This window comes from Tupaia chinensis, unplaced genomic scaffold (assembly GCF_000334495.1).
Source record: "Tupaia chinensis unplaced genomic scaffold, TupChi_1.0 Scaffold150175_2, whole genome shotgun sequence".
In the NCBI taxonomy this organism is placed as follows: Eukaryota; Metazoa; Chordata; class Mammalia; order Scandentia; family Tupaiidae; genus Tupaia; species Tupaia belangeri.
The window spans coordinates 93,486-114,953 of record NW_006210014.1 but is presented as its reverse complement, the minus strand read 5'-3'; the positions used below and the strand labels follow the sequence as shown (position 1 = coordinate 114,953).

General features: G+C 40.5%; 1 protein-coding gene across 1 annotated transcript in view; it reads right to left on the bottom strand.

The window, feature by feature from the left end:
• The window catches only part of FBXO28 (F-box protein 28), a 38,116-nt gene that overhangs the window by 16,201 nt on the left and 447 nt on the right, over positions 1 to 21,468 (bottom strand). The window contains exons 2-3 of the mRNA XM_014585645.2: positions 5,648 to 5,757; positions 1,391 to 1,529 (exon numbers count right to left, since the gene is read on the bottom strand). Of these exons, the coding sequence (XP_014441131.1) occupies positions 1,391 to 1,529; positions 5,648 to 5,757 (249 nt within the window). The remainder of the gene's footprint in view (positions 1 to 1,390; positions 1,530 to 5,647; positions 5,758 to 21,468) is intronic.

Below are 21,468 nucleotides of genomic sequence, written 5' to 3'. Positions count from 1 at the left end.
ACATCTATGAAATAGTGATAATAATACTTGTTCTATCTTCTACACAAGGCTTTGATTAAAAAATAAAGAAGATAGAGTATATGAAAATCCTCTAAGAATCAGAAAGTGCTATGTGCATATAAGATATGCAATGACAACAAAAGAGAAGAAAACAATATAGCTGCGACAAGAGAAAGGGACAGATTGATGTCCACATTATAAAGGAGAATTAGGCACACAATTCCTTCCCAACTGCTGTCCTATTGCAGGTGAGGTAAAGCCTTCAGCTCAAGAGCTGTGGAGAGCAAATGTTCACAAGGACGTACTTAAATATTGAAAAATAAAATGTTCTCCACTGTGGCCACTTAAATTTCGTTCTTTTATTGTGACACTAGAATTTGAAGTGAAAAGTCAACAAATGGTTTCCAAAAAACAGCGTGACTCAACTGGATTTAATATTATCTGCTTAGGCAGTAAACATCACCATTCCAATCATGTGATGATCCTTATCAACTAGAACAAAGATTGGCTACTTCTGTAAATGCCAGATGTTAAATATTTTAATCTCTGCAGGTCATATCAGCTCTGCCACAAACTATTCAACTTTTGTTAACAATTAAGCTGTCTTTGAAGTTAAAATTTCAAATTCTTATCAATAAAATATGCAATAAAAACTATGAAGCTATAAGGGATAATGTATACTGCTTCAAAAAGCTTCTCAGGTAAGGCTCACAAATTAGAGTTGGAGTGTGAGTCCCGGCAGCTCGGGTGGGGGGAGGAGCAGTAGGGTTTATCCGCTCAACTCCGCAAAGGCTCTAGGTGCGCCGCTGCCTCATCAGGAGCCCAGCACACACCCTGTCCACAGCCAAGATGCCCAAGAGGAAGGTCAGCTCAGCCTGAAGCGGGGAGGCGACCAAGGAAGAGCCCAAGAGGAGATCAGCGAGGTTGTAGGCTAAACCTCCTGCAAAAGTGGAGGCGAAGCCAAAAAAGGCAGCAGGGAAGGATAAATCTTCAGACAAAAGAGTGCAAACAAAAGGGAAAAGGGGAGAAAGGGGAAAAAGGTTGAAGTGGCCAACTGAGACACTAAAGAAGATTTACCTACAGAAAATGCCACCTGCTGGTCCCCTCAATTCTGACGTATTATACATAACTATATGTACTATACTTTCACCTGAATGGCAGCACAGGTCTGTTTACACCAACATTACATGAACACGTAACTCACTATGCTATGACTTTATGATGGCTATGTCACCAGGTGAAAGGGATTTTTCAGCTCCATTATACTCTTTTGGACCACCAATGAGTATGCAGTGTATTACTGATTGAAAGGTCATTATATGGCAGATGACCATAATTCAAGGCTTATACCATGCAATTCAGTTATTCTAGGCAAGCAATTCTATTTTACCTTTCCTGGGATGAAGCAACAGAGGTTGGAATCCACATACTTCATGAAGGTCATATTTAATAGTGACAGCCTTGTTTCAACAGCAGCAAGGATATCTGCATGACGAGCTAATGAATGGTTTCTCCTTTCTGACTCTCTCCTATAATAATTTTTAAAAAGACAACCATTAAAACAGTACTGTGACCTAAAATGTTATGCCTTCACAATGTCTTAAGGAAACAGTGCTTGGACATGTTAATTCAGACATCAGCAACTGGGAAATACTTTAACTGTAACGATGGATGAATTACTATGCCAATATCTTTGCCAACGACTAGTACGTTATGTAAATGAGAGAACTACATAACATACAGGCAAGAGAACGTGTTTTTACCCATAAAATTGAGCTCCTGTATACTTTGCAATACTTTTGAAAAATAAGTCACATATAATAAAATCCACTGATGTGTACAATTTAGTGACGTTTAATATATTCAGGATTATACAATTATCACACCACTATACTACCTAGTTTCAGAACATTTAATTACCAAAACATAAAGCTTATAACAATTAGTCACTCTCATTCCCTCCAGTCCCAGGAGTGAAGCGCACACACACACACATACACACACGCAGATACACGCACACTCACAGATACACACACAAACCCCCAACGGGTTCCACACATCACCATCTACCTCCAGTCTCAGCTAACTGGATCACCAGTTATATGTGTTCTGGCAATGTAGAGGGAGGTCCCAGAACACAAACCTGGTACCTTTCAGGTGGACCCAGCATTGCAGAGCACTGTGCTATGCCACCACGTGGCTCCTATGATTCATCTGAGTTCATTTTTTTTTTTTGGGGAGAGGTTTTCGCTACAAGGCGCGTGCGCTCGCCAGACAGACAGAGAGACATAGAGACAGAAAGCGAGAAATCACCCCCCAGGGGGATGGTCACGGCGCAATCCCTTCTCCTCCATTCTCCTCCTGGGATCTTGGGCACACACGCACATGCGCCCAGCGTGAGTTTAAAGCCACCGGGTCCGGGACGCGAACCGCGGTCGAATACATGGGAGTCCAGCAACATAGCCATTATGCTAACTGCTAGTTCCCTATCTGAGTTAATTTTTATGTACAGGGTTAAAAATAGGGTCTAGAGGCCAGGTAGCGGTGTGGTGATAATGAAACTGGACCCACATGGGAAAAGTCATGGGTTTATGTCCCAAGATGACCTTGAGCAAGCCAGGTGTGCTGAGTCTGGGGCTGGATCACAGCATGAATTGCCTCTCTCCTTGACCCCTACCTACTTTGAATAAATAAACAAACTTAAAAAGCAGGGGGGGGGGTTGAGGTGGGGGGAATAGAACTACTTTTACATGTAGATACCCACTTGTCCTAGCATCATTTGTTAAAAACAATATTATTTCCCTTATTAAATTGTCTTGGCATCCTTGTTGAAAATCAATTGAATAAAACCATGAGTTTATTTTCTGGACTCTCAATTTGACTTCGTGGTTATTTGTGTATTTATCCTTATGCTAGCTCTGTAATTTTCTTTTAGAATTATTTTATATACCTTTATTTATTTTAATATGACCAGAGTGGGAAAGAATGAGATAATGAGAGGGAGAGAGAAAGCGAGCGAACGAGCAAACTGCTAGGTCTGGGACTTGAACCACAGTTGGCCATGTAGGAATCCAGTACCCTTAACCACCATGTCACTTGCTGGCCCCAGTGTTTTAATTAATAACACTTTGCAACAAATTTTAAAATCTGGAAGCGTTGGTCCTCTAACATTGTTCTTTTTTTTTTTTTGAGAGATTTTCACTGTAGGGCGCGTGCGCTCGCTAGACAGACAGAGAGAGACAGAGACAGAAAGCGAGAAATCACCCCCCAGGGGGGATGGTCACGCCGCAATCCCTTCTCCTCCATTCTCCTCTCGGGATCTTGGGCACGCACGGACACGCGCCTGGCGTGAGTTTTAAGCCACCGGGTCCGGGACGTGAACCGCAGTCGACTACGTGGGAGTCCAGCGACATAGCCATTACGCTAACTGCTGGTTCCCAAACATTGTTCTTTTTCAAGATTGGTTTGGTTATTCCAAGGCTCTTGCATTTCCATAAGAATTTTAGACTTAGCCTGTCAATTTGTGCAAAAAAGAAAGCTGAGATTTTGATAGGGATCGCATTATATGTATGGATCAATTTGTTGAATACTGCTATCTTAACAATATTAAGTCATCCAATAGATGAAAACAGAATGTCTTTTAAGTCTTTTTTAGTTCCTTTCAGCGCTTTGTAGTTTTTCAGAATACATATTTTGTACTTTTGTTTTCTTTTTTACTAAATATTTTACTCTTTAATGTTGCTATAAGTGAAGTGGTCTTTTTGGTTTTTAATTTGTTAAAGGGCACATGTGCTTGCCAGAGAAAGATGGGGAGTTGGGAGAGGGAGAGTAAGAAAGCACCTCCAGAAATAGGGACCAGCAGTTAGTGTAATGGCTATGTCGTTGGACTCTCATGTAGTTGACCGCGGCTCAAGTCCAGACCCAGCAGCTTAAACTCATGCCAGGTGCATGTGCATGCGTGCCCAAGATCCCGAGGGGAGAATAGAGGAAAAGGGATTGTGGCATAGCCATCCCCCCGGGGGGGTGATTTTTTGCTTTCTCTCTGTCTGTCTGGCGAGCACATGCACCCTATAGCAAAAATCTCTCCCCCACCACCACCCCCCCCAAAAAAAAGAAAAGAAAAGAAAGCACACACACACACCCCCAGGGTGAATGATCACACCGCAATCCCTTCTCCTTCTCCATTCTCTCCTTCAGGATTTTGGGCATGCATGCGTTGTGCCTGGTATGATTTTTTTTTTTTTTAAATGGAGAGGTTTTTGCTACAGGGCATGTGCACTTGCCAGAGAGAAACAGAAATAGAAAGTGAGAAATCACCCCCCAGGAAGGATGGCCACGCCGCAATCCCTTCTCTTCCATTCTCCTCACGGGATCTTGGGCATGCACGCACACGCACCTGGCGTTGAGTTTAAGTCACTGGGTCCGGGGCGTGAGTTTAAGTCACTGGGTCCGGGACTCAAACCGCGGTTGACTACGTGGGAGTCCAGCAACATAGCCATTACGCCAACTGCTGGTCCTGTGCCTGGTATGAGTTTTAAGCACACAAGTCCAGGACTCAAACTGGTTGACTATGTGGGTGTCCAGTGACGTAACCATCATGCCACCTGCTGGTCCCTGTTTTTCAAGCTGCTGAGTATAGAACTTGAATCTTGTATTCTGTCACATGGGATCCAGCCACTTTAACCAATATGCCAATGTTGTTTTTTAAATTTCACTTTCAGATTGCTTATTGAGAGTCTATAGAAATACAACTGATGTCTGTATACTGATCTCATTCGCTATATCCTTGTTGAGCTAATTTATTAGCTCTAATAACCAGTGTATTCCTTACATACAAGATCATGTCACCTGTGAACAGTGTTTTACTTCTATATTTTTTAAATTTGTCATAGGGTGTGCACTTACCAGAGAAAGACAGAGGGTGAGAGAAAGAGAGAAAGTGAGAAGCCTCCCCCTGTCCTGCAGGGGAGATGACCACATCCACACTGCAACCCCTTCTCCTCTACTCTTCTCTGGGGATTTTGAGCATGCATGCACACACACCTGAAGTGGCTTTTTTTTTTTGGAGAGCTTTTTGCTATAGGGCGCGTGTGCTCGCCAGACAGACAGAGACAGAAAGACAGAAAGTGAGAAATCACGCCCCAGGGGGGATGGCCAGGCCGCAATTCCTTCTCCTCCATTCTCCTCTCGGGATCTTGGGCACACACACATGTGCCCAGCTTGAGTTTTAAGCCACTGGGTCCGGGACGCGAACCGCAGTCAACTACATGGGAGTCCAACAACATACCCATTACGCTAACTGCTGGTCCCACCTTAAGTGTTTTTAAAGGTGCCAAATTGGGGACTTGAACTACACAGCTGCCTTAACCACTATGACACCTAGTGAGCCCCGAGTGTTTTCCTACTTGGGTGAATTTTGTTTCATTTTCTTGCCTAACTGTCCTGGCTAGAAATTCTAGTAAAATATTGAACAGAATGGTGAGTGGGCATATCATAGTAGAAATAACTTGTAACCTGTGTTGCTCTTTGCTATAAAAACATGAAAACCATTCAACATGCAAACCGAGATTTAAATAAAAAAAAAGTAAATCAACAAACACACAAAAGCCTTAATCATAAATTATTGCCATTGCCAAATCTAACATACCTTGGAAGTTGTGCTTTAACTTGTTTTTGACATAGATTATGGTACCTCTCCACTTTCAGAAATCCCTGATTCAACATTCTCTGGCACACCAAATCCATTCTTTTACATACCTACAGGAAGAAAGAAAAACCACCAACCAAATTAATAATAAGCAATTAATTTAGACTCAAAACTGATAGCTGAACATTCTCTGTGCCAATACTAATGATGATTTTTAAAATCATTATCTGTTGGGACCAGCAGTTGGCATAATGGTTATCTATGTTGCTGGACTCCCATGTAGTTAACAGCAGTTCGAGTTCCTGACCTGGTGGCTTAAACTCACACCGGCTTGTGTGGGTGCATGCCCAAGATCCCGAGAGGAGAATGGAAAAGAAGGGATTGCGGCGTGGCCATTGCCCCTGAGGGGTGATTTCTCACTTTCTGTCTGTTTTTGTCTTTCTGGCGAGTGCATGTGCCCTATAGCAAAAACTCTTGGGGGGAGGGAACCATTATCTGTGGGCAAATCCTTCATACCATGTAACCCTCAAAAATCTCATTTAAAAATTCTTGTTAGGTGTAGGCGAGGGAGAATCCTTTATTACAGGTGTTTGCTCAATGTTCTGACTGTATCCCACTATTCTGGTTAGAGACTGTTGTCCTGGAGATCAAAAAAAAAAAAAAAAAAAAAACATACACGAAGGGTTTCAATAGTTTAAAACAAGAAAAATTCAAGCCAAAAATTCAAGCCATTGAAATTTGAATCCAGGGGCCGACAGGTGACACAGTGGTTAAGGGCACTGGACTCCCACATGACCTGAGTCCTAAACCTGGAGGCTTGCTTTCTTACTTTCTCTCTCTTTTTCTCATTCTGCCCCTCTCTGGTCAAATCAAAAGAAAGAAAGAAAGAAAGTTAGTTAAATAAAATAATTATTAAAAAAAAAAAAAAGAAATTTGAATCTAACAGTTTACTAAGTTTGTATGATCTATACCCAGAATGAGAACTTACATACTTCTTCTAGTGATTTGGGTTAACTAAAAAAGTTTATAATAGGGACCAGAAGTTGGAGTAATGGCTATGTCGCTGGACTCCCATGTAGTCGACTGTGGTTTGAGTCCCGGACCCAGAGGCTTAAACTCATACCAGGTGCGTGTGCATGCATGCCCAAGATCCCGAGAGGAGACTGGAGGAGAAGGGACTGAGGCGTGGCCATCTATCCCAGGGAGTGATTTCTAGCTTTCTGTCTATCTGTCTTTCTCTGTCTTTCTGGCAAGCGCACACGCCCTATAGAAAATATCTCTCTCTCAAAAAAGAAGTTTATCATGGTCAAGGCCTTTGTACTATCTTGAAGTGTAGCAGAATGTCAACCACTTTAAAGTCTTAAGAAATATTGTGTTGGGACCAGAAGACGGCGCAATGGTTACATCACTGGAATTCCATATGGTCAACCAGGGTTTGGGCCCTGGACCTGGTGGCTTGAAACTCATGCTGGGCATGTTTATGTGCGTGCCTAAAATTCCAAGAGGAGAGTGGATGAGAAGGGATTATGGTGTGGCAATCCCCAATGGCAGGTGATTTTTCGCTTTTGTGCGTGCCTAAAAGAACACATGTCCTATAGCAAAAATCTCTCTTTAAAAAAAAAAGAAAGAAAGAAATATTGTGTTTTGGGCCAGCAGTTGGCATGGTGGTTAAGGACTGGTCCCCACATAGCTGACTCCATGGTTTGAGTCCTGGACCTGGTAGCTTGCTTTCTCACTTTTCCTCCCTCTTTCCCCCTCTCCCCTCCCCCCCATCAAATTAAAATAAATAAATATATACAGTTAAACAAAAATAATTCTTTAAAAAAAAAAGAAAGAAAGAAATATTGTGTTTTGGGCCAGCAGTTGGCATGGTGGTTAAGGACTGGACCCCACATAGCTGACTCCATGGTTTGAGTCCTGGACCAGGCAGCCTGAAAGGCATGTTGCTGGCATGCCCAAAATCTCACCGGAATGGAGAAGGGATTGCAGTGTGGCCATACCCCAGGGGGTGGTCTCTCACTTCCCTTTTCTCTGTGTTGAATGCATGTACCCTTATGGGGGAAAAAATTAAAAAACAAACAAAAACACTAAAAAGAAAGAAAAAAAGTTTTAATTACACTGAAAGCATAGGATCAGAAACAGAACACCTAAATTTGAGCTCAATCTATATGCATTCTTGTGCAAGTCAGCTATTATTTGAATGCTTAAATCAGCCACATTATTTAAATAACAGATAGAATCTAACTGAAAAGGGTAACATTATGATTAGATGAAACAATAGGCTTGGATGCCTTGGTAAATTCTGAAGTGGTACATAAAATTACATCAGTTAAACAAATTTTATCTTAATACTAATTTGAAAACTTTGCTTCGTATACTTTATTGTTAAATTTTTGAGATAATGTAGCATCTTTGCTACCTTAATTTAATCTAGCACATAAAATCAATTTGTTTTTTGATCCCTGAAGATTTTGCAATGACTCACTCTACATGAGAAGATGCTGAAAGTTTAAGACATGGGGATAAATCTATACTAAGGCCAAGTCAATCAGGCAGGAGCTTTCTTCTTTCCATTTCTCATAGCACCCGACCATAAAATGACTGACAAATATTTGTTGAAACGCTGATGAAACTCTCAATAAAAGTTTGTTTTCTCTTGAGAATTTGGGAAACAAACTTCTGGCAAACTGAGTTGAAGCTTATGAGTCTCTAACAGTATAACATTAAATACCAGAAGCTTCCTAAAACATAGCATGCCAAATAAAAAGTATTAAAAAGGGATCAGTGATGGCATGGTGGTTAAGGCGCTGGATGCTCCCACACAGCTGACCACGGTTCAAATCCTGGACCTGGTGGCTTGCTTTCTCACCTTCTCTGTGTGTGTGTCTCTCTCAAATTAAAATAAATAAAAAATGAATGAATGAATAAATAAAGTTAAATAAATAATTTAAATAAGTATTAAAGAAAACTGTTCTTTTCAATTTCATAACAAATTTTAAGTAGTGATACTAAATATCTAGTAGATGGTATTTTAAAATATAACAGAATCTATTTCTAATTAAACAAAACCAGTTAATTTATTCAGGGTCTACTAAAAATCAAACCAAACACACAGTAACATATATAATGATTTTAAATGAAAAGTAATTTTTTTCAAAACAAACTATATTTAGAGCTCTACATTTTTGTGAAGCTCCTTAATATGTGGTTTGACAGAACACAAGTAAATCTTCACAGCTGCTTCTACATACAATCTATTGAGGCAGTTTTATTTTAGAAGGTTCTAGGAAAAAGCAGAAGCCAAATACACGTTCAACAAGCTATCACTGTGATGATCAATCACATAGCCACTAGAAAATTCCACTATAAACCTGTGAAAGAATGAGGGTGAAAAACATAAAATACAATAGCATCTTAGTACGTAATGAAAATATTCCCTGAAGGGATCTGGGAACCCTTCTGGAGTCTGTGGACCATGTGAAAACCAGTGCCCCAATTCTGATAGGTATACTGCCAAAAACACCCGTACTGAACTTAATGTGAGAAAAAATTAACTTTGTTATGTGGATGAAGAAAGAAAAAAAAGTGTGTCTGTATGTGTGAAATGAGAAGGATTGAGGGCTAAATTCTCATCTTTCACAGCAGATAGTCAATAGTAAATATTTTCAAAAGAAAATATTTCAGCCAGAAGACTTGAAAACTGTCTTTGCAGAATGAAAACAAAGATTATAAAACTGTCTTTTGTTGTTAAAACTACTTGAGGTTTGGGGCCAGCATATGGTGCAGTGGCTAGTTACATTGCTGGACTCCCACACGGCTGACTGCAGTTCAAGTCCTGGATTTGGTAGCTTCAAAATCACCCGGGGCACATATGTGTGTATGCCCAAAATCCTGGGAAGAGAGTGGAGGAGAAGAGATGGTGGTGTGAAGGAGGAGAGATTGCAGTGTGGCCACTCCCCTGGGGGGTGACTTTTCAGTTCCACTTCTGTTTCTCCAGTGAGCATACAAGTCCAAAGGCAAAAACCTCTTAACAACAAAAAACTTGAGGTTTTAAATTATGAAATGGATAGCTGATTATAAAAACGAAAGTCAATTACTACTTCAACAATTTTTAAGATACAGCCTAAATTATTTCAGTATACTAAAGTTTTACTTAATCTAACCAATTTCTAGGGTTTAGATGTATTTCAATAACCTGAAAAATAAACTGAATATGAGTGCTAACTAGTATGAGCATCTAAATACTGACTGGGTGATGAGAACATAAAATAATAACCAGATAAGGTTGACTGAGGAAGAGTTAACATCACAAACAATTTGAGTTGGGCTTTGAAGGGTAGCAAGTAGACCAAGGTAGAGTTAGTAGTGTATACTGGGCAAAGGCAAAGTCTGACCATTAGCAAGCAAATTACTTCTGCACATAGATCAGATATGTGGCAAAGCTGAAAGAAATAACATTTCCCACGTTTTGAACAGGTAAATTGGATGATAACAGAAAGTAGCTAAAATAATCTTTTTACCTAGCTTTCAAAAGATCTGGTACTGAGAATTTAGGTGATGATTTTATGCAAGCACTGTAAGATTAGATAATTCATAAAAAGATATGGCTCCAGAAATGTCTCTGGAGTTAACTAAAATTCATGTACATGAACTCTAAATGAGTAAGTGAAAGATAAGAAAATAAAGACTTATTGGGACTGGCAAGTGGCGTGGTGGTTAAGGCGCTGGACATTCCCACATGGCCGACCATGGTTTGAGTCCCGGACCTGGTGGCTTGCTTTCTCACTTTCCTCTCTCTCTCTTTCTGTGTCTCTCTGGTCAAATTAAAATAAATGAATGAATGAATAAATGAAATTAATAAAATAATAAAAAAAGAAGAAAACAAAGACTTATAAATAAAGCCAAAACTGACATTTACAGTTAAAAGCTAGTAAGAGACCCCAGAAAATAGGTCATAAAGACAAATTAGAATAGCATCACAAAAGCCAATATCAAAAAGATTTAAAGCATTAGCCAATACTGTAAGAAAGAACAGTACTCTTCCTTTTATGATTGTTCAATAAGACTAATAGCACACACATACAAAATATAAGAAAGATCATACATCTTCTGTTTAGGATTCAGAAAGAAGCAGTGACCTCTAGAAAACAGAAATGTACAAAATTTCCCCAAAGTAAGCAATTTAATAACTGCTGACGATATCAAAATGATCTCCTTTGAAGTATAGCTCTAAATTTAGGAGTACTTTGGGGACCAGCAGATGGCATAATGGTTATGTCATTGGACTCCCACATGGTCAACCATGGTTTGAGTCCTGGGCCCAGCAGCTTAAAATTCATGCCAGGTGCGTGTGCATGCATGCCCAAAATCTTGAGAGGAGAATGGAGAAGAGACTGTAGTGTGGCCATCCCCCTAGGGGGGCTGGTTTCTCCCTTTCTGTCTTTCTGTGTCTCCAGTGAGCATGTGCACCCTACAGAAAACCCCACCCGAAAGATAAATAAAATAAATTTAGGAGTATTTTAATAATTGCAGCATGGTGATTAAGGCACTGGCTTCCAACATGGCCAACTGTGGCTTGAGTCCTGGACTGGAGGCTTGAGAGTCATGCCTGACACATGTGCGTGTGTGCCCAAAATCCCAAGAGGAGAATGGAGGAGAAGGAATTTTAGAGTGGCCATCCCCCCGAGAAGTGATTTCTCACTTTCCCTCTCTCTGTCATGCACTTTATGGCGAAAACCTTACCCCCCCCCCCCAAATTCTAGCAATTTGGCAATATACCCAAGATGGCAAGATAAAATTCTGCAGCATAATATACAAAGATAACTACGTGAAAAACTATTAAGTCTCTGAAAGAGTAAAATAATATATACATTGTAAAAACAAAAAAGAACTAATAAAATAACTAAAACAGATATTGAACATTGATTTCTCTGTTACTTGACATTCTAATACAAGAAGACAGATGTGTTTTTTTCTTGGTTTGTTAATTAAGGATTTAAGATAGCTCGTTTATCCTTTTTCTTTTCTTTGAGAGATTTTTTGCTATAGTGTGTGTGACTTGATGGAGAGACAGAGAGAGAGCTAGAAAGTGAGAAATTCACCCCCCGACCCCCCTCCAACCTCTGGGGAATGGACACAACAGAATCCCGTCTCTTCCATTCTCCTCTCAGGATCTTGGGCATGCCTACACACGTGCTGGGTGTGAGCTTTAAGCTGCCAGGTCCAAGACTTCAACCGTGGTCAAGTATGTGGAAGTCCAGGATGTAACCATTAAGCCATCTGCTGGTCTCTCGGTTCCTAACTTAAGCTATTAGTAATAAAAATTTTCCTTCACTTGAAATAGTTTAGAAATCTTTTTAGATTTGTTGTGCCAAGACGGCCCTCCTTTCTTTTTCTTTTTTTTTTTTTTTTGTAGAGAGAGATTTTTGCTATAGGGCACATGCACTCATCAGAGAGACAGAAAGCAAGAAATCACCCCCAGGTGGGATGGGCATATCAAAGCCCTCCCTCCTCTGTTCCCCTTTCAGGATTTTGGGCACGGATGCACATGCACCAAGTGTACCACAGTCCTTCTTATAATGTAAGACATATGCTATAAATTTGTGAAATCTATTTTCCTGTTAGTTCCAATCTTTTATTATTATTTTTTTGGGGGGGGGAATTTTTTGCAACAGGGCGTGTGTGCTCACCAGAAAGACAGAGAGACAGAAATCAAGAAATTACCCTCCAGGGGGGATGGCCACACCGCAATCCCTTCTCCTCCATTTTCCTCTTGGGATCTTGGGCACGAATGCAAATGCACCTGGTATGAGGTTAAGCCACCGGGTCTGAGACTTGAACCACGGTCTACTACATGGAAGTTCAGCGACGTAGCCACCACGCCATCTGCTGGTCCCAATTCTAATCTTTTAAATAACAAGTCTTACTCGATTCGAAAATGTATACTTTATAAAACATTTGACAGTGGAATAGACTTACAATATATGATGTTTTACAATTGGCACTTTTTCCCTTAGATGCCTTGAAACATGGTATGCTGAACTTCCAATTTTAAGATATTGTAGATGTTATCAATTTAATAAAGGTTCTACTAGGGAAAAAAAAGCACTGCCATATAAAAAATATATAAATTGATCAAGATGCATTCTGATTTTGAAAATGTTAAAATATTAAGCTATGTCTGAGAACCAAGAAAATATTATACATAATTACTCCTTATCCCCAGTCTCACTCCAAGTTTCAGTTACCCATGGTACTGAATAATAGTATAAGGTATTCTGAGACTATGTTCATATAACTTTTATTATAGTATATTGCTATGACTATTCTATTTGATTATTATTTTTATTAATCTTTTACTTTGCTTAATTTATAAATTACTTTTTCACACACATTTATGTATTTAAAAAAATATAGTCTGGGGACCAGCAGTTAGTGTATTGACTATGTCACCTAGACCTGGTGACTTAAACTCATGCCAGGCACATGTGCGTGCGTGCCCAAAATCCTGAGAGGAGAATGGAGGAGGAGGGATTGTGACATGGCCATCCCCCTTGGGGGATGATTTCTCACCTTCTATCTCTCTGTCTCTCTCTGTCTTTCGTGTAAAGCATACACCCATAAAAAAAAAAAAAAAAAAAAAAAAAAAAAAAAAAAAAAAACCTCTCAAAAACAAAACAAAAACAAACAAACATAGTCTGTTTAGGGTTTGGTACTACCATGGTTTCAGGCATCTGGCATCCACTGGGAGTCTCAGAACATATGCTCCTACCAGTAAGAGTAGCTTGCTTATGGAACCCAATATTAAAATGTATTCATCTAGTGCTCTACAGTTCTCTCAAATGTGTTGAGAATTCTATTTTTTTTAGAGTTATTAAAGATCAGGCTGCTTAGTTTTTCACCCTTGAATTGAAAGGAACCTAAAGATACCAGAACCCGTCCTATCTTTTCACAGAGAGAAACCAAGGCCTTAAGAAATCATGTGACTTATCCAAAATCATCCAGCTATTCAGTGGCAAAAGTGAAATTAAGAATCCAGTCTTAGGGACAGCTCCTTGGCATAGCAATAATGCATAGGTCTTGAGAAGCTGAATCCCACATAGTGACCGTGGTTTGAATCCCCAGTCCAGTCAGCCTGAAACAACTTGGCATGTGCTCAAGTTCCCAAGATCCAGTGGGCTACAAAACACTCTTACTTCACAATGACATTATCTTTTCTATTGTTTTCTCAGAGCAGTGAGATGTTTTAAAAACTACCCCTTTAATTAAACAAATACTGGGTGCTTATATCATAAATTATCTAAGACAATGGGGATTCATGATGAAAGATAGTTTCAACATTAAGTATAAGCCCAAGCGGTGGTACAGTGCTAATGCAACTGGACCCACATGGGAGAGGTGCTATGTTTGGGAACCAGCAGATAGCATAATGGCTATGTCACCGGACTCCCACGTAGTCGACCGAGGTTCGAGTCCTGGACCCGGTGGCTTAAAACTCACACTGGGCACGTGTGCGTGCGTGCCCAAGATCCCGAGAGAAGGGACTGCGGTGTGACCATCCCCCCTGGGGGGGTGATTTCTCGCTTTCTGTCTCTATGTCTCTCTCTGTCTGGCGAGCGCACGCGCCCTATAGCAAAAAAAACAAAAACAAAAACAAAAAAACATTAAGTATAAAAATGATGCAGTGGGACTTAGAAATTCTACCTGAGTAAAGTCCAGAGAAAAAATAAGAATTATAGCTGGCTATACTGAGGTACTAACAGTTAAGTATATGCTGAAGGTACAGATATTTTCTAGGATAGGGAAAGCAAAATCTGAAAAAGCATGTACTTGAAGAGGCCTGATACTTGGGAAACTAAACAGCCTGACATGAGTTTCAATCAGTCTTTAGTGCAAGATGACAGAAGTAGTTGGTAAGGAGAAACTGCTATCAAAGGCTATCTTTTGCTTCTAGTCTCTAAAGTCATGAAACTAAATTTATATGCACAGGTCATTAAAAAAATACAGCACTGGGAACCAGCAGTTAGCATAATGGCTATGTCACTGGACTCCACGTAGTCGACCGCAGTTTGCGTCCCGGACCCGGTAGCTTAAATCTCATGCTGGGCGCGTGTGTGTGCGTGCCCAAGATCCCAAGAGGAGAATGGAGGAGAAGGGATTGTGGCATGAGCATTCTCCCTGGGGGGTGATTTCTCGCTTTCTGTCTCTATGTCTCTCTCTTTCTGTCCGGCAAGCGCACGCGCCCTATAGGGAAAATCTCAACCAAAAAGAAAAAAAAAAAAAAAAAAAAAAAAAAAATGGGAACCCAGGGGAAAAAAAAAAAAAAAAAAAAAGCACATGTGCACTCAGGAGGGAGGAAGAGAAAGGAAGGGTGGGAGGAGGGGGAGAGAGGAAGAAGCACACCTCAACAGGGTCTTATCACGCCACTCTACCCTTTCCCCAGCTCCTCAGGATTTGGGGCACTCATATTTGGCATGTTTTTACGTCAATGGGAGATTCAAACCCTTGGTCCACCATGTGGCTTCCCACACGGCAGCCTGGCACACCACACACTGCACCACAGGCCATCCCTTTAATCTAGTACCTTCTTCATAAAGAATCTATTCTACTCAGTTTACCAGAATATGCAGATACATCTAGTCTCTTTTATGAAATGATGGCAAGATAATGATAAGAAATAGATGTTGATTTGTTTTTAAAATATTCCTTCTTGCTTCCCTCACCCAAAGTTGCCAATGCTGGAAAGTCTCCAAAAATAGTATCTTAAATTTAATTGGTATGTAAAATTAAAAAGTTAGGGTGAGGGGTAGGGGAAAAGGTGACCACTAATTTAGAACATTTAAAACTTACACATTCAGGGGCCAGCAGGTGGCATAGTGGTTGGTGTGCTGGACTACCACATGGCCAACAGTGGTTTGAATCCCAGACCTGGTAACTTGCTTTCTCATTTTCTCTCTCTCTCTCTCTCTCTCTCTCTCTCTGTTGCTCTATGGTGAGCACGCATGCCCTATAGGAAAATAAATAAATGAACAATAAAGTAAATATGTTATTTTTAAAAAGATTTTATTTGACTTCATTTATTTATTTAAATTTGACCAGAGAGGGAGAGATAAAATAAATAAATAAATAAGGTTATATAAAGTAATTCTTACCAAAAAAATTCATTGTCTTAAGGAATCCTTTCCTGATTAAATCCTCTCGATTACCTTAACACTCTAAGATTTACTCTTTGCATTCATTATCATGATATTGTGTTAAGTGAACTCAAGGAAGGTGTGTATGTTCTGTCTTGATGAACATGCTGTGTGTAGGTCTAGAATCCCTTTACTTCCTGAGATCAGAATTATCAGGAAGAATAAATATCCCACAAAAAGCAGCAGTAATTTCTTACCTGTACTTAAGGGGGGTCTGTAAAGTCAGACCATTCTCATAAAGCTAATAAGTTATTTATCCTTCTTATTCACTTTTTTGTAAGTATTCAGGGGAGTTTTTCAGAAGCAAACAGACGACATTATTGTCTGACAGCTAATGGAATAGATGCTGTATATCCTTGTGTTTTCTAGAGTTTTCTAAAGTAAGTTTTGGGGGTAGTTTATTTTTAAAATTTCTCTTATGAAAGAGAGACATACACATATCCCCAATGGATCCTATACTACGATCCACCTCCAGCCCTAATCACTCAAGGATCATCGACATGTATTTGTGCTCAGTATGGACAGGGAGACCCTGGAATGCAAACCTGGGACTCTCCCATGGAACCTTAGCATCTCAGAGCACTGTGCTACCACTTTGGTGGGCCAAAAAACTTTCGGGGTTGTTGATAACTGAAGAGTATAAAGGGGAAACAGCAGTTAGTGTAATGGCTATGTCGCTGGACTCCCACATAGTTGACTGTGGTTCATGTCCCGGACCCGGTGGCTTAGAACTCACGCCGGGCGCGTGTGCGTGCGTGCCCAAGATCCCGAGAGGAGAATGGAGGAGAAGGGATTGCGGTGTGACCATCCCCCCGGGGGGTGATTGCTCGCTTTCTGTCTCTATGTCTCTCTCTCTGTCTGGCGAGCGCACGTGCCCTATAGCGAAAACCTCTCAAAAAAAAAAAAAATAAGGAATAAAGGGAGGATGGCAGGTGGCATGGTGGTTAAGGGCGATGGACTCCCACATGGCTAACTGCAGGTCAAATCCTGGCCCTGGCAGCTTGCTTTCTCTCTCTGCCCTTCTTTGCTCAAATTAAAATAACAGAAAGGAACTCCTCATGTATAGAGAGACCAGAAGCTTGCCTACTTGGAAACAAGAAAAACGAACAATATCTTTCTTCTTTTATTTTTTTTTAGCTTTCTTCTTTTTATTTTAGGTTTTTGCCATAGGGTGTGAACGCTCACCAGAGAGAGAGAGACACACTGAGAGGGAAGGTGAGAAACCACCTCCCCCACGCTACAATCCTTTCTCCTCCATTCTCCTCCTGGGATTTTGGGAATGCAAGCACACATGTGTGGTGTGATTTTTCAAACCTCCAGGTCCCCTGCCAGGTCTGGGACTCAAACTGCAGTCAGCCAGGTGGGAGTCCAGCATCTTAATCACTATGCCACCTGCAGGACCCTGCAATTTCTTTCTATTCCTACCAATCGACTCACTCTACATCTAAAACATTCTCACATATTTGAAGAAAAGATGCAAAAAGAACTATAAATAGGTAATACAGATTTTACAGCTATCAATATATACCTTAGAGAACCATCATGGAATAAAAGCATGTACGTAAGTATGTGGTTGGTGACTTGAAAATTTCATTCCAAATAGCAAGAACTCTCACCTTAACCTTTAGTCAAATTCATGTTCTGAACCACAAACAGGAGTCCACTGAATTTATGAGCTTTACTTGAACAAGAAGAAAATATTTGAGTGTCTATCCAAAGCACCTTTCAAAACTCCCTCATAGTTATTCTTCAGTAGGTAAGAACACTGTGCTCAGAGGCCAAAGTTACAGGTCCAAAGTTAGCTTTGATTTGCTCCCTAAAGGTATGATCTCACTTCTTAACCTTTGCCACTTATTTCAAAATCTCTCACGTACTTGTGAAGGGGGCCCAGGCGACACTCATGCTGCATCAGAACAGATTTGTCTTACTAGAAAAGCAACTCAATGTACATGTTTTATCATTTCAAAAATCACGCTAGGCCAAATAATTTGAAATACATTAGAGGAGTTAAATATATAAAGAACTATTTCATATTTCTAGTCTAGTAACCAGGGTACCTAGACTCTGGACACATGTTTGGAATAGAGTCATTGGCGGGGCCAGCAAGTGGCATGGTGGAAGGTGTTGGACACTCCCACAAAGCCAACCATGGATAAAGTCCTGGAGTTGGTGGCTTGCTTTTTCATTGCCACTCCCCCCCATCAAATTAAAATGAATGAATACTAAAATTAAATAAATAAATATCTTTAAAAAAATGATTTCACTTTATTTATTTGTTTATTTATTTAAATTTGACCAGAGGGGGACAGAGTGAGAGAAAGAAAGAGAGGGAAAGTGAGAAAGCAAGCCACCAGGTCTGGGACTTGAACCACAGTCGGCTATGTGGGAGTTCGGCACCCTTAGCCACCATGCCATCTGCCAGCCCCAACAAATAATTCTTAAAAAAAAAAAAAAAAGAGTCAATGGCAAGGGAAAAAATTTCAATTTGACAAAGACTTCAGGCAGCCCCTTAGAAGTCACTGAACTGGGAGTCAAATTTCAATTGTTCAAGGAAACAGGAAGCAAGACTACAACTAGTTAAACTGCAAGGAAAACCAGAAAACGATTGTTACTGTAGCAGCTTCAACTTAGCTTAAATCTTTTAAATTAAATAGGGAGTATGGACCAGCAGATGGTGTAATAGTTGTGTTGCTGGACTCTCACACAGTCAACTGAGGTTTGAGTCCCTGACCCCAAACTCACACCAGGCTTGTGTGCATGCCCAATATCCCAAAGAATGAAGGAGAGGGGATTGCGGTGTCGGCCATTCCTCAGGGGGTGGGGTAGGTGATTTCTCACTTTCTGTCTGTCTGTCTCCCCTGCGAGGGCGCACACCCTATATCAAAATATTTCTCTTAAAAAAAAAACAAAAACAGGAAAATAGGGAGTAATAAGTACTTGGATTGTCTATTTTTTCCTGTTAAGAACTAATAATTTATGATTAAGGTCCTAATAAGGAACTTAAGTAAACTGGGGTGAAGAAACAAAACAAAATTCAAACACCTGAACAGTATACAAACTAGTTCATCAGCCACTAAACAGATGACATTTAGCTTTATGGAAACTAATTCTGTCCTTAATAAATATTACTCCTGGGACCAGCAGTTGGCGTAATGGCTATATCGCTGAACTCCCATGTAGTCCTGGACCTGGTGGCTTAAACTCATGTCGGGCGCATGTGTGTGCGTGCCTGAGATCCCGAGAGGAGAATGGAAGAGAAAGGATTGCAGCGTGGCCATCCCTCCTGGAGGGTGATTTCTCACTTTCTGTCTGTCTCTGTCTCTGTCTCTGTCTTTCTGGCAAGCACATACGCCCTATAGCAAAGACCTCAACAACAACAACAAAATAAATATTACTCCCTCTGAAGCATTGCCTGCCTTAATTCCTCCACTAAAAAAAAAAAAATACAATGAAAGGAACTATATCATTTATGTACCACATGGTAGCATATCGTGAGTCCCTTGATTTTTTTGGGCAAACAATTCTTTAGGTGTAAATGGACACTTAAATTTAAAAGACAGGTAATACACCTACCAAACACTGTCTCTTGACTGTTATTTTGACCACCCCCCCAAAAAAAATCATAAATTAAATTAATGCTGACACCTAGTGGCAAGAAAAAACATCTTTCTTTTATGTTACCTGAATTGTACCTTCTGACTCCAAACCAAAGAATATAAACCCAGATACTTCCAAATCCCTACTAAAGATTATTCATTTAATTATTTAACAATTATCCATTAACTTAAGAAAGTGAAAAGACAGTAAGCCACTGCCACTAGAAACCTGTATTTGCAGATGCAGAACTGAATCCAGAATCTTTTCCTGGTGGAGGGGGAGGGTGGTGGTGGTGGTGGTAGCAAAGGGATTCCTTACCAAAACCTGTGTTTTAAGTTAGAAATTTGTAACCTTTAAAGGCCAGAAGACATAATTTAAGAATGTAGCTAAACCTCACTTGAAAGGAATGTCATTTATTTATTTATATATTTATTTGGAGAGGTTGTGGCTATAAAGCGTGTGCGCTCACCAGAAAGACAGAGAGAGAGACAGAAAGAGAAATCACCCCCCAGGGTGGATGGCCCGGCCGCAATCCCTTCTCCTCCATTCTCCCCGTGGGATCTTGGGCACGCACCATGTACGTGCACACACATGCCCCGTGTGAGTTTAAGCCACCGGGTCTGGGATTCGAACTGCAATCGACTACATGGGAGTTCAGTGATATAGCCATTACGCTAACTGCTGGTCCCAGGAATGTCATTTATTAATAACTGTGGGATGTGTTTGATCTCTATTTCGTAAGATATGCTGGTTCCCCTGCCAAGATATATTTTCATTTTTAAAAAGTAAAACAACAAACAAACCCCCCCCCCCCCAGTTTTTCTCAACACTTATAAAACAAAACTGCGAACATCTCAAGCTTTACAAAGCCATTGTTTGGCTGAATGGTTCAATTCAATCAAATGTTATGCCCAATTTCCAGACACCATTGAATGCTCAGCATGAATTTTGACCAAACACCAGTCTTTGTAAAAATTTAAAAGAAAAATTCTATATGAAATTTTTTTTTGTGAAATTCTAGACTAAAATGTTTTGCAAAAATCAAGGACAATCAATTTTGAAATATCTATTTAGCTGAAGAAATGTTCCATCGTGCAGACTGCCATGGTCGAACTGCTGTGTTGCCTAGAACAAAATTGGTTATCAGTTGGAATTAATATTCATAAGCTTTCTTTAAGAAAATGAGTATTAGTTCCTTTAAAAATACAACTATAAGCAATTTTAAACTGGAGGTTTAAGCCCCAAATACCATTTATTGACTAATAAAGGGCAATCCACTGCACATTCAGAAATATGTCTTTGTCCTCTTAAAAACAATCCAGAGTACAGATTTAGCTTCTACATAAAATCGGTTTGCAATCACTTCAAAATGTCCACCTCCTTCGATTTCCTTAACACTTAAAATTCCCAGAAAGGAAGCAAAGTATCTCACTAAACTAAAACATTCATCAAACCTTCAAGTCAAACCTCTGGAGTAGAGTATAGTCAAAGGCAAATTCATTATTTAAAAAAAACTGTGGACTGAACTACTGCGATTTTTAAGGTACAAATAAACCTCTCCCTAAGCTGCCGGGTGGGCGTAAACGCATTGCAAGACAAGAACGCTGTCAAAGGCCAAGTTGCTTCACTAAGGATGAAGTGTCAAGGTGAGCCAAAGCTGGAACGGTCAGGTCCCAGGGCTCTATTTTAGTGGTCAACGAGGGCGGTGGGGTTAAGACCAGGAAAACACGATCGAATTCTTCAGAGCCTCTGCCGGGGTTTGGGGAAACTGACCAACCCTACTTCAACCTTCCTCGACTAGAAAACTTGGGTGGCTGCGGGAACAATACGTTATTCTTGTAAGACAAAACAAGCAGGGCCGGGATCACTTGCCTACTTGAGTTTTCTCCCGGGACCCGGACCCAGGACTGCAGGGCGGAATACAAAAGGCGGAGATAAGCCCCTGGGGGTGCACGCTCAGGCCGGGTGGGAGGTGGAAAGCCCAACTCTGCGACCTTTCCGCTCGCCGGCCCGCTTCCGGGTGGGCCGCAC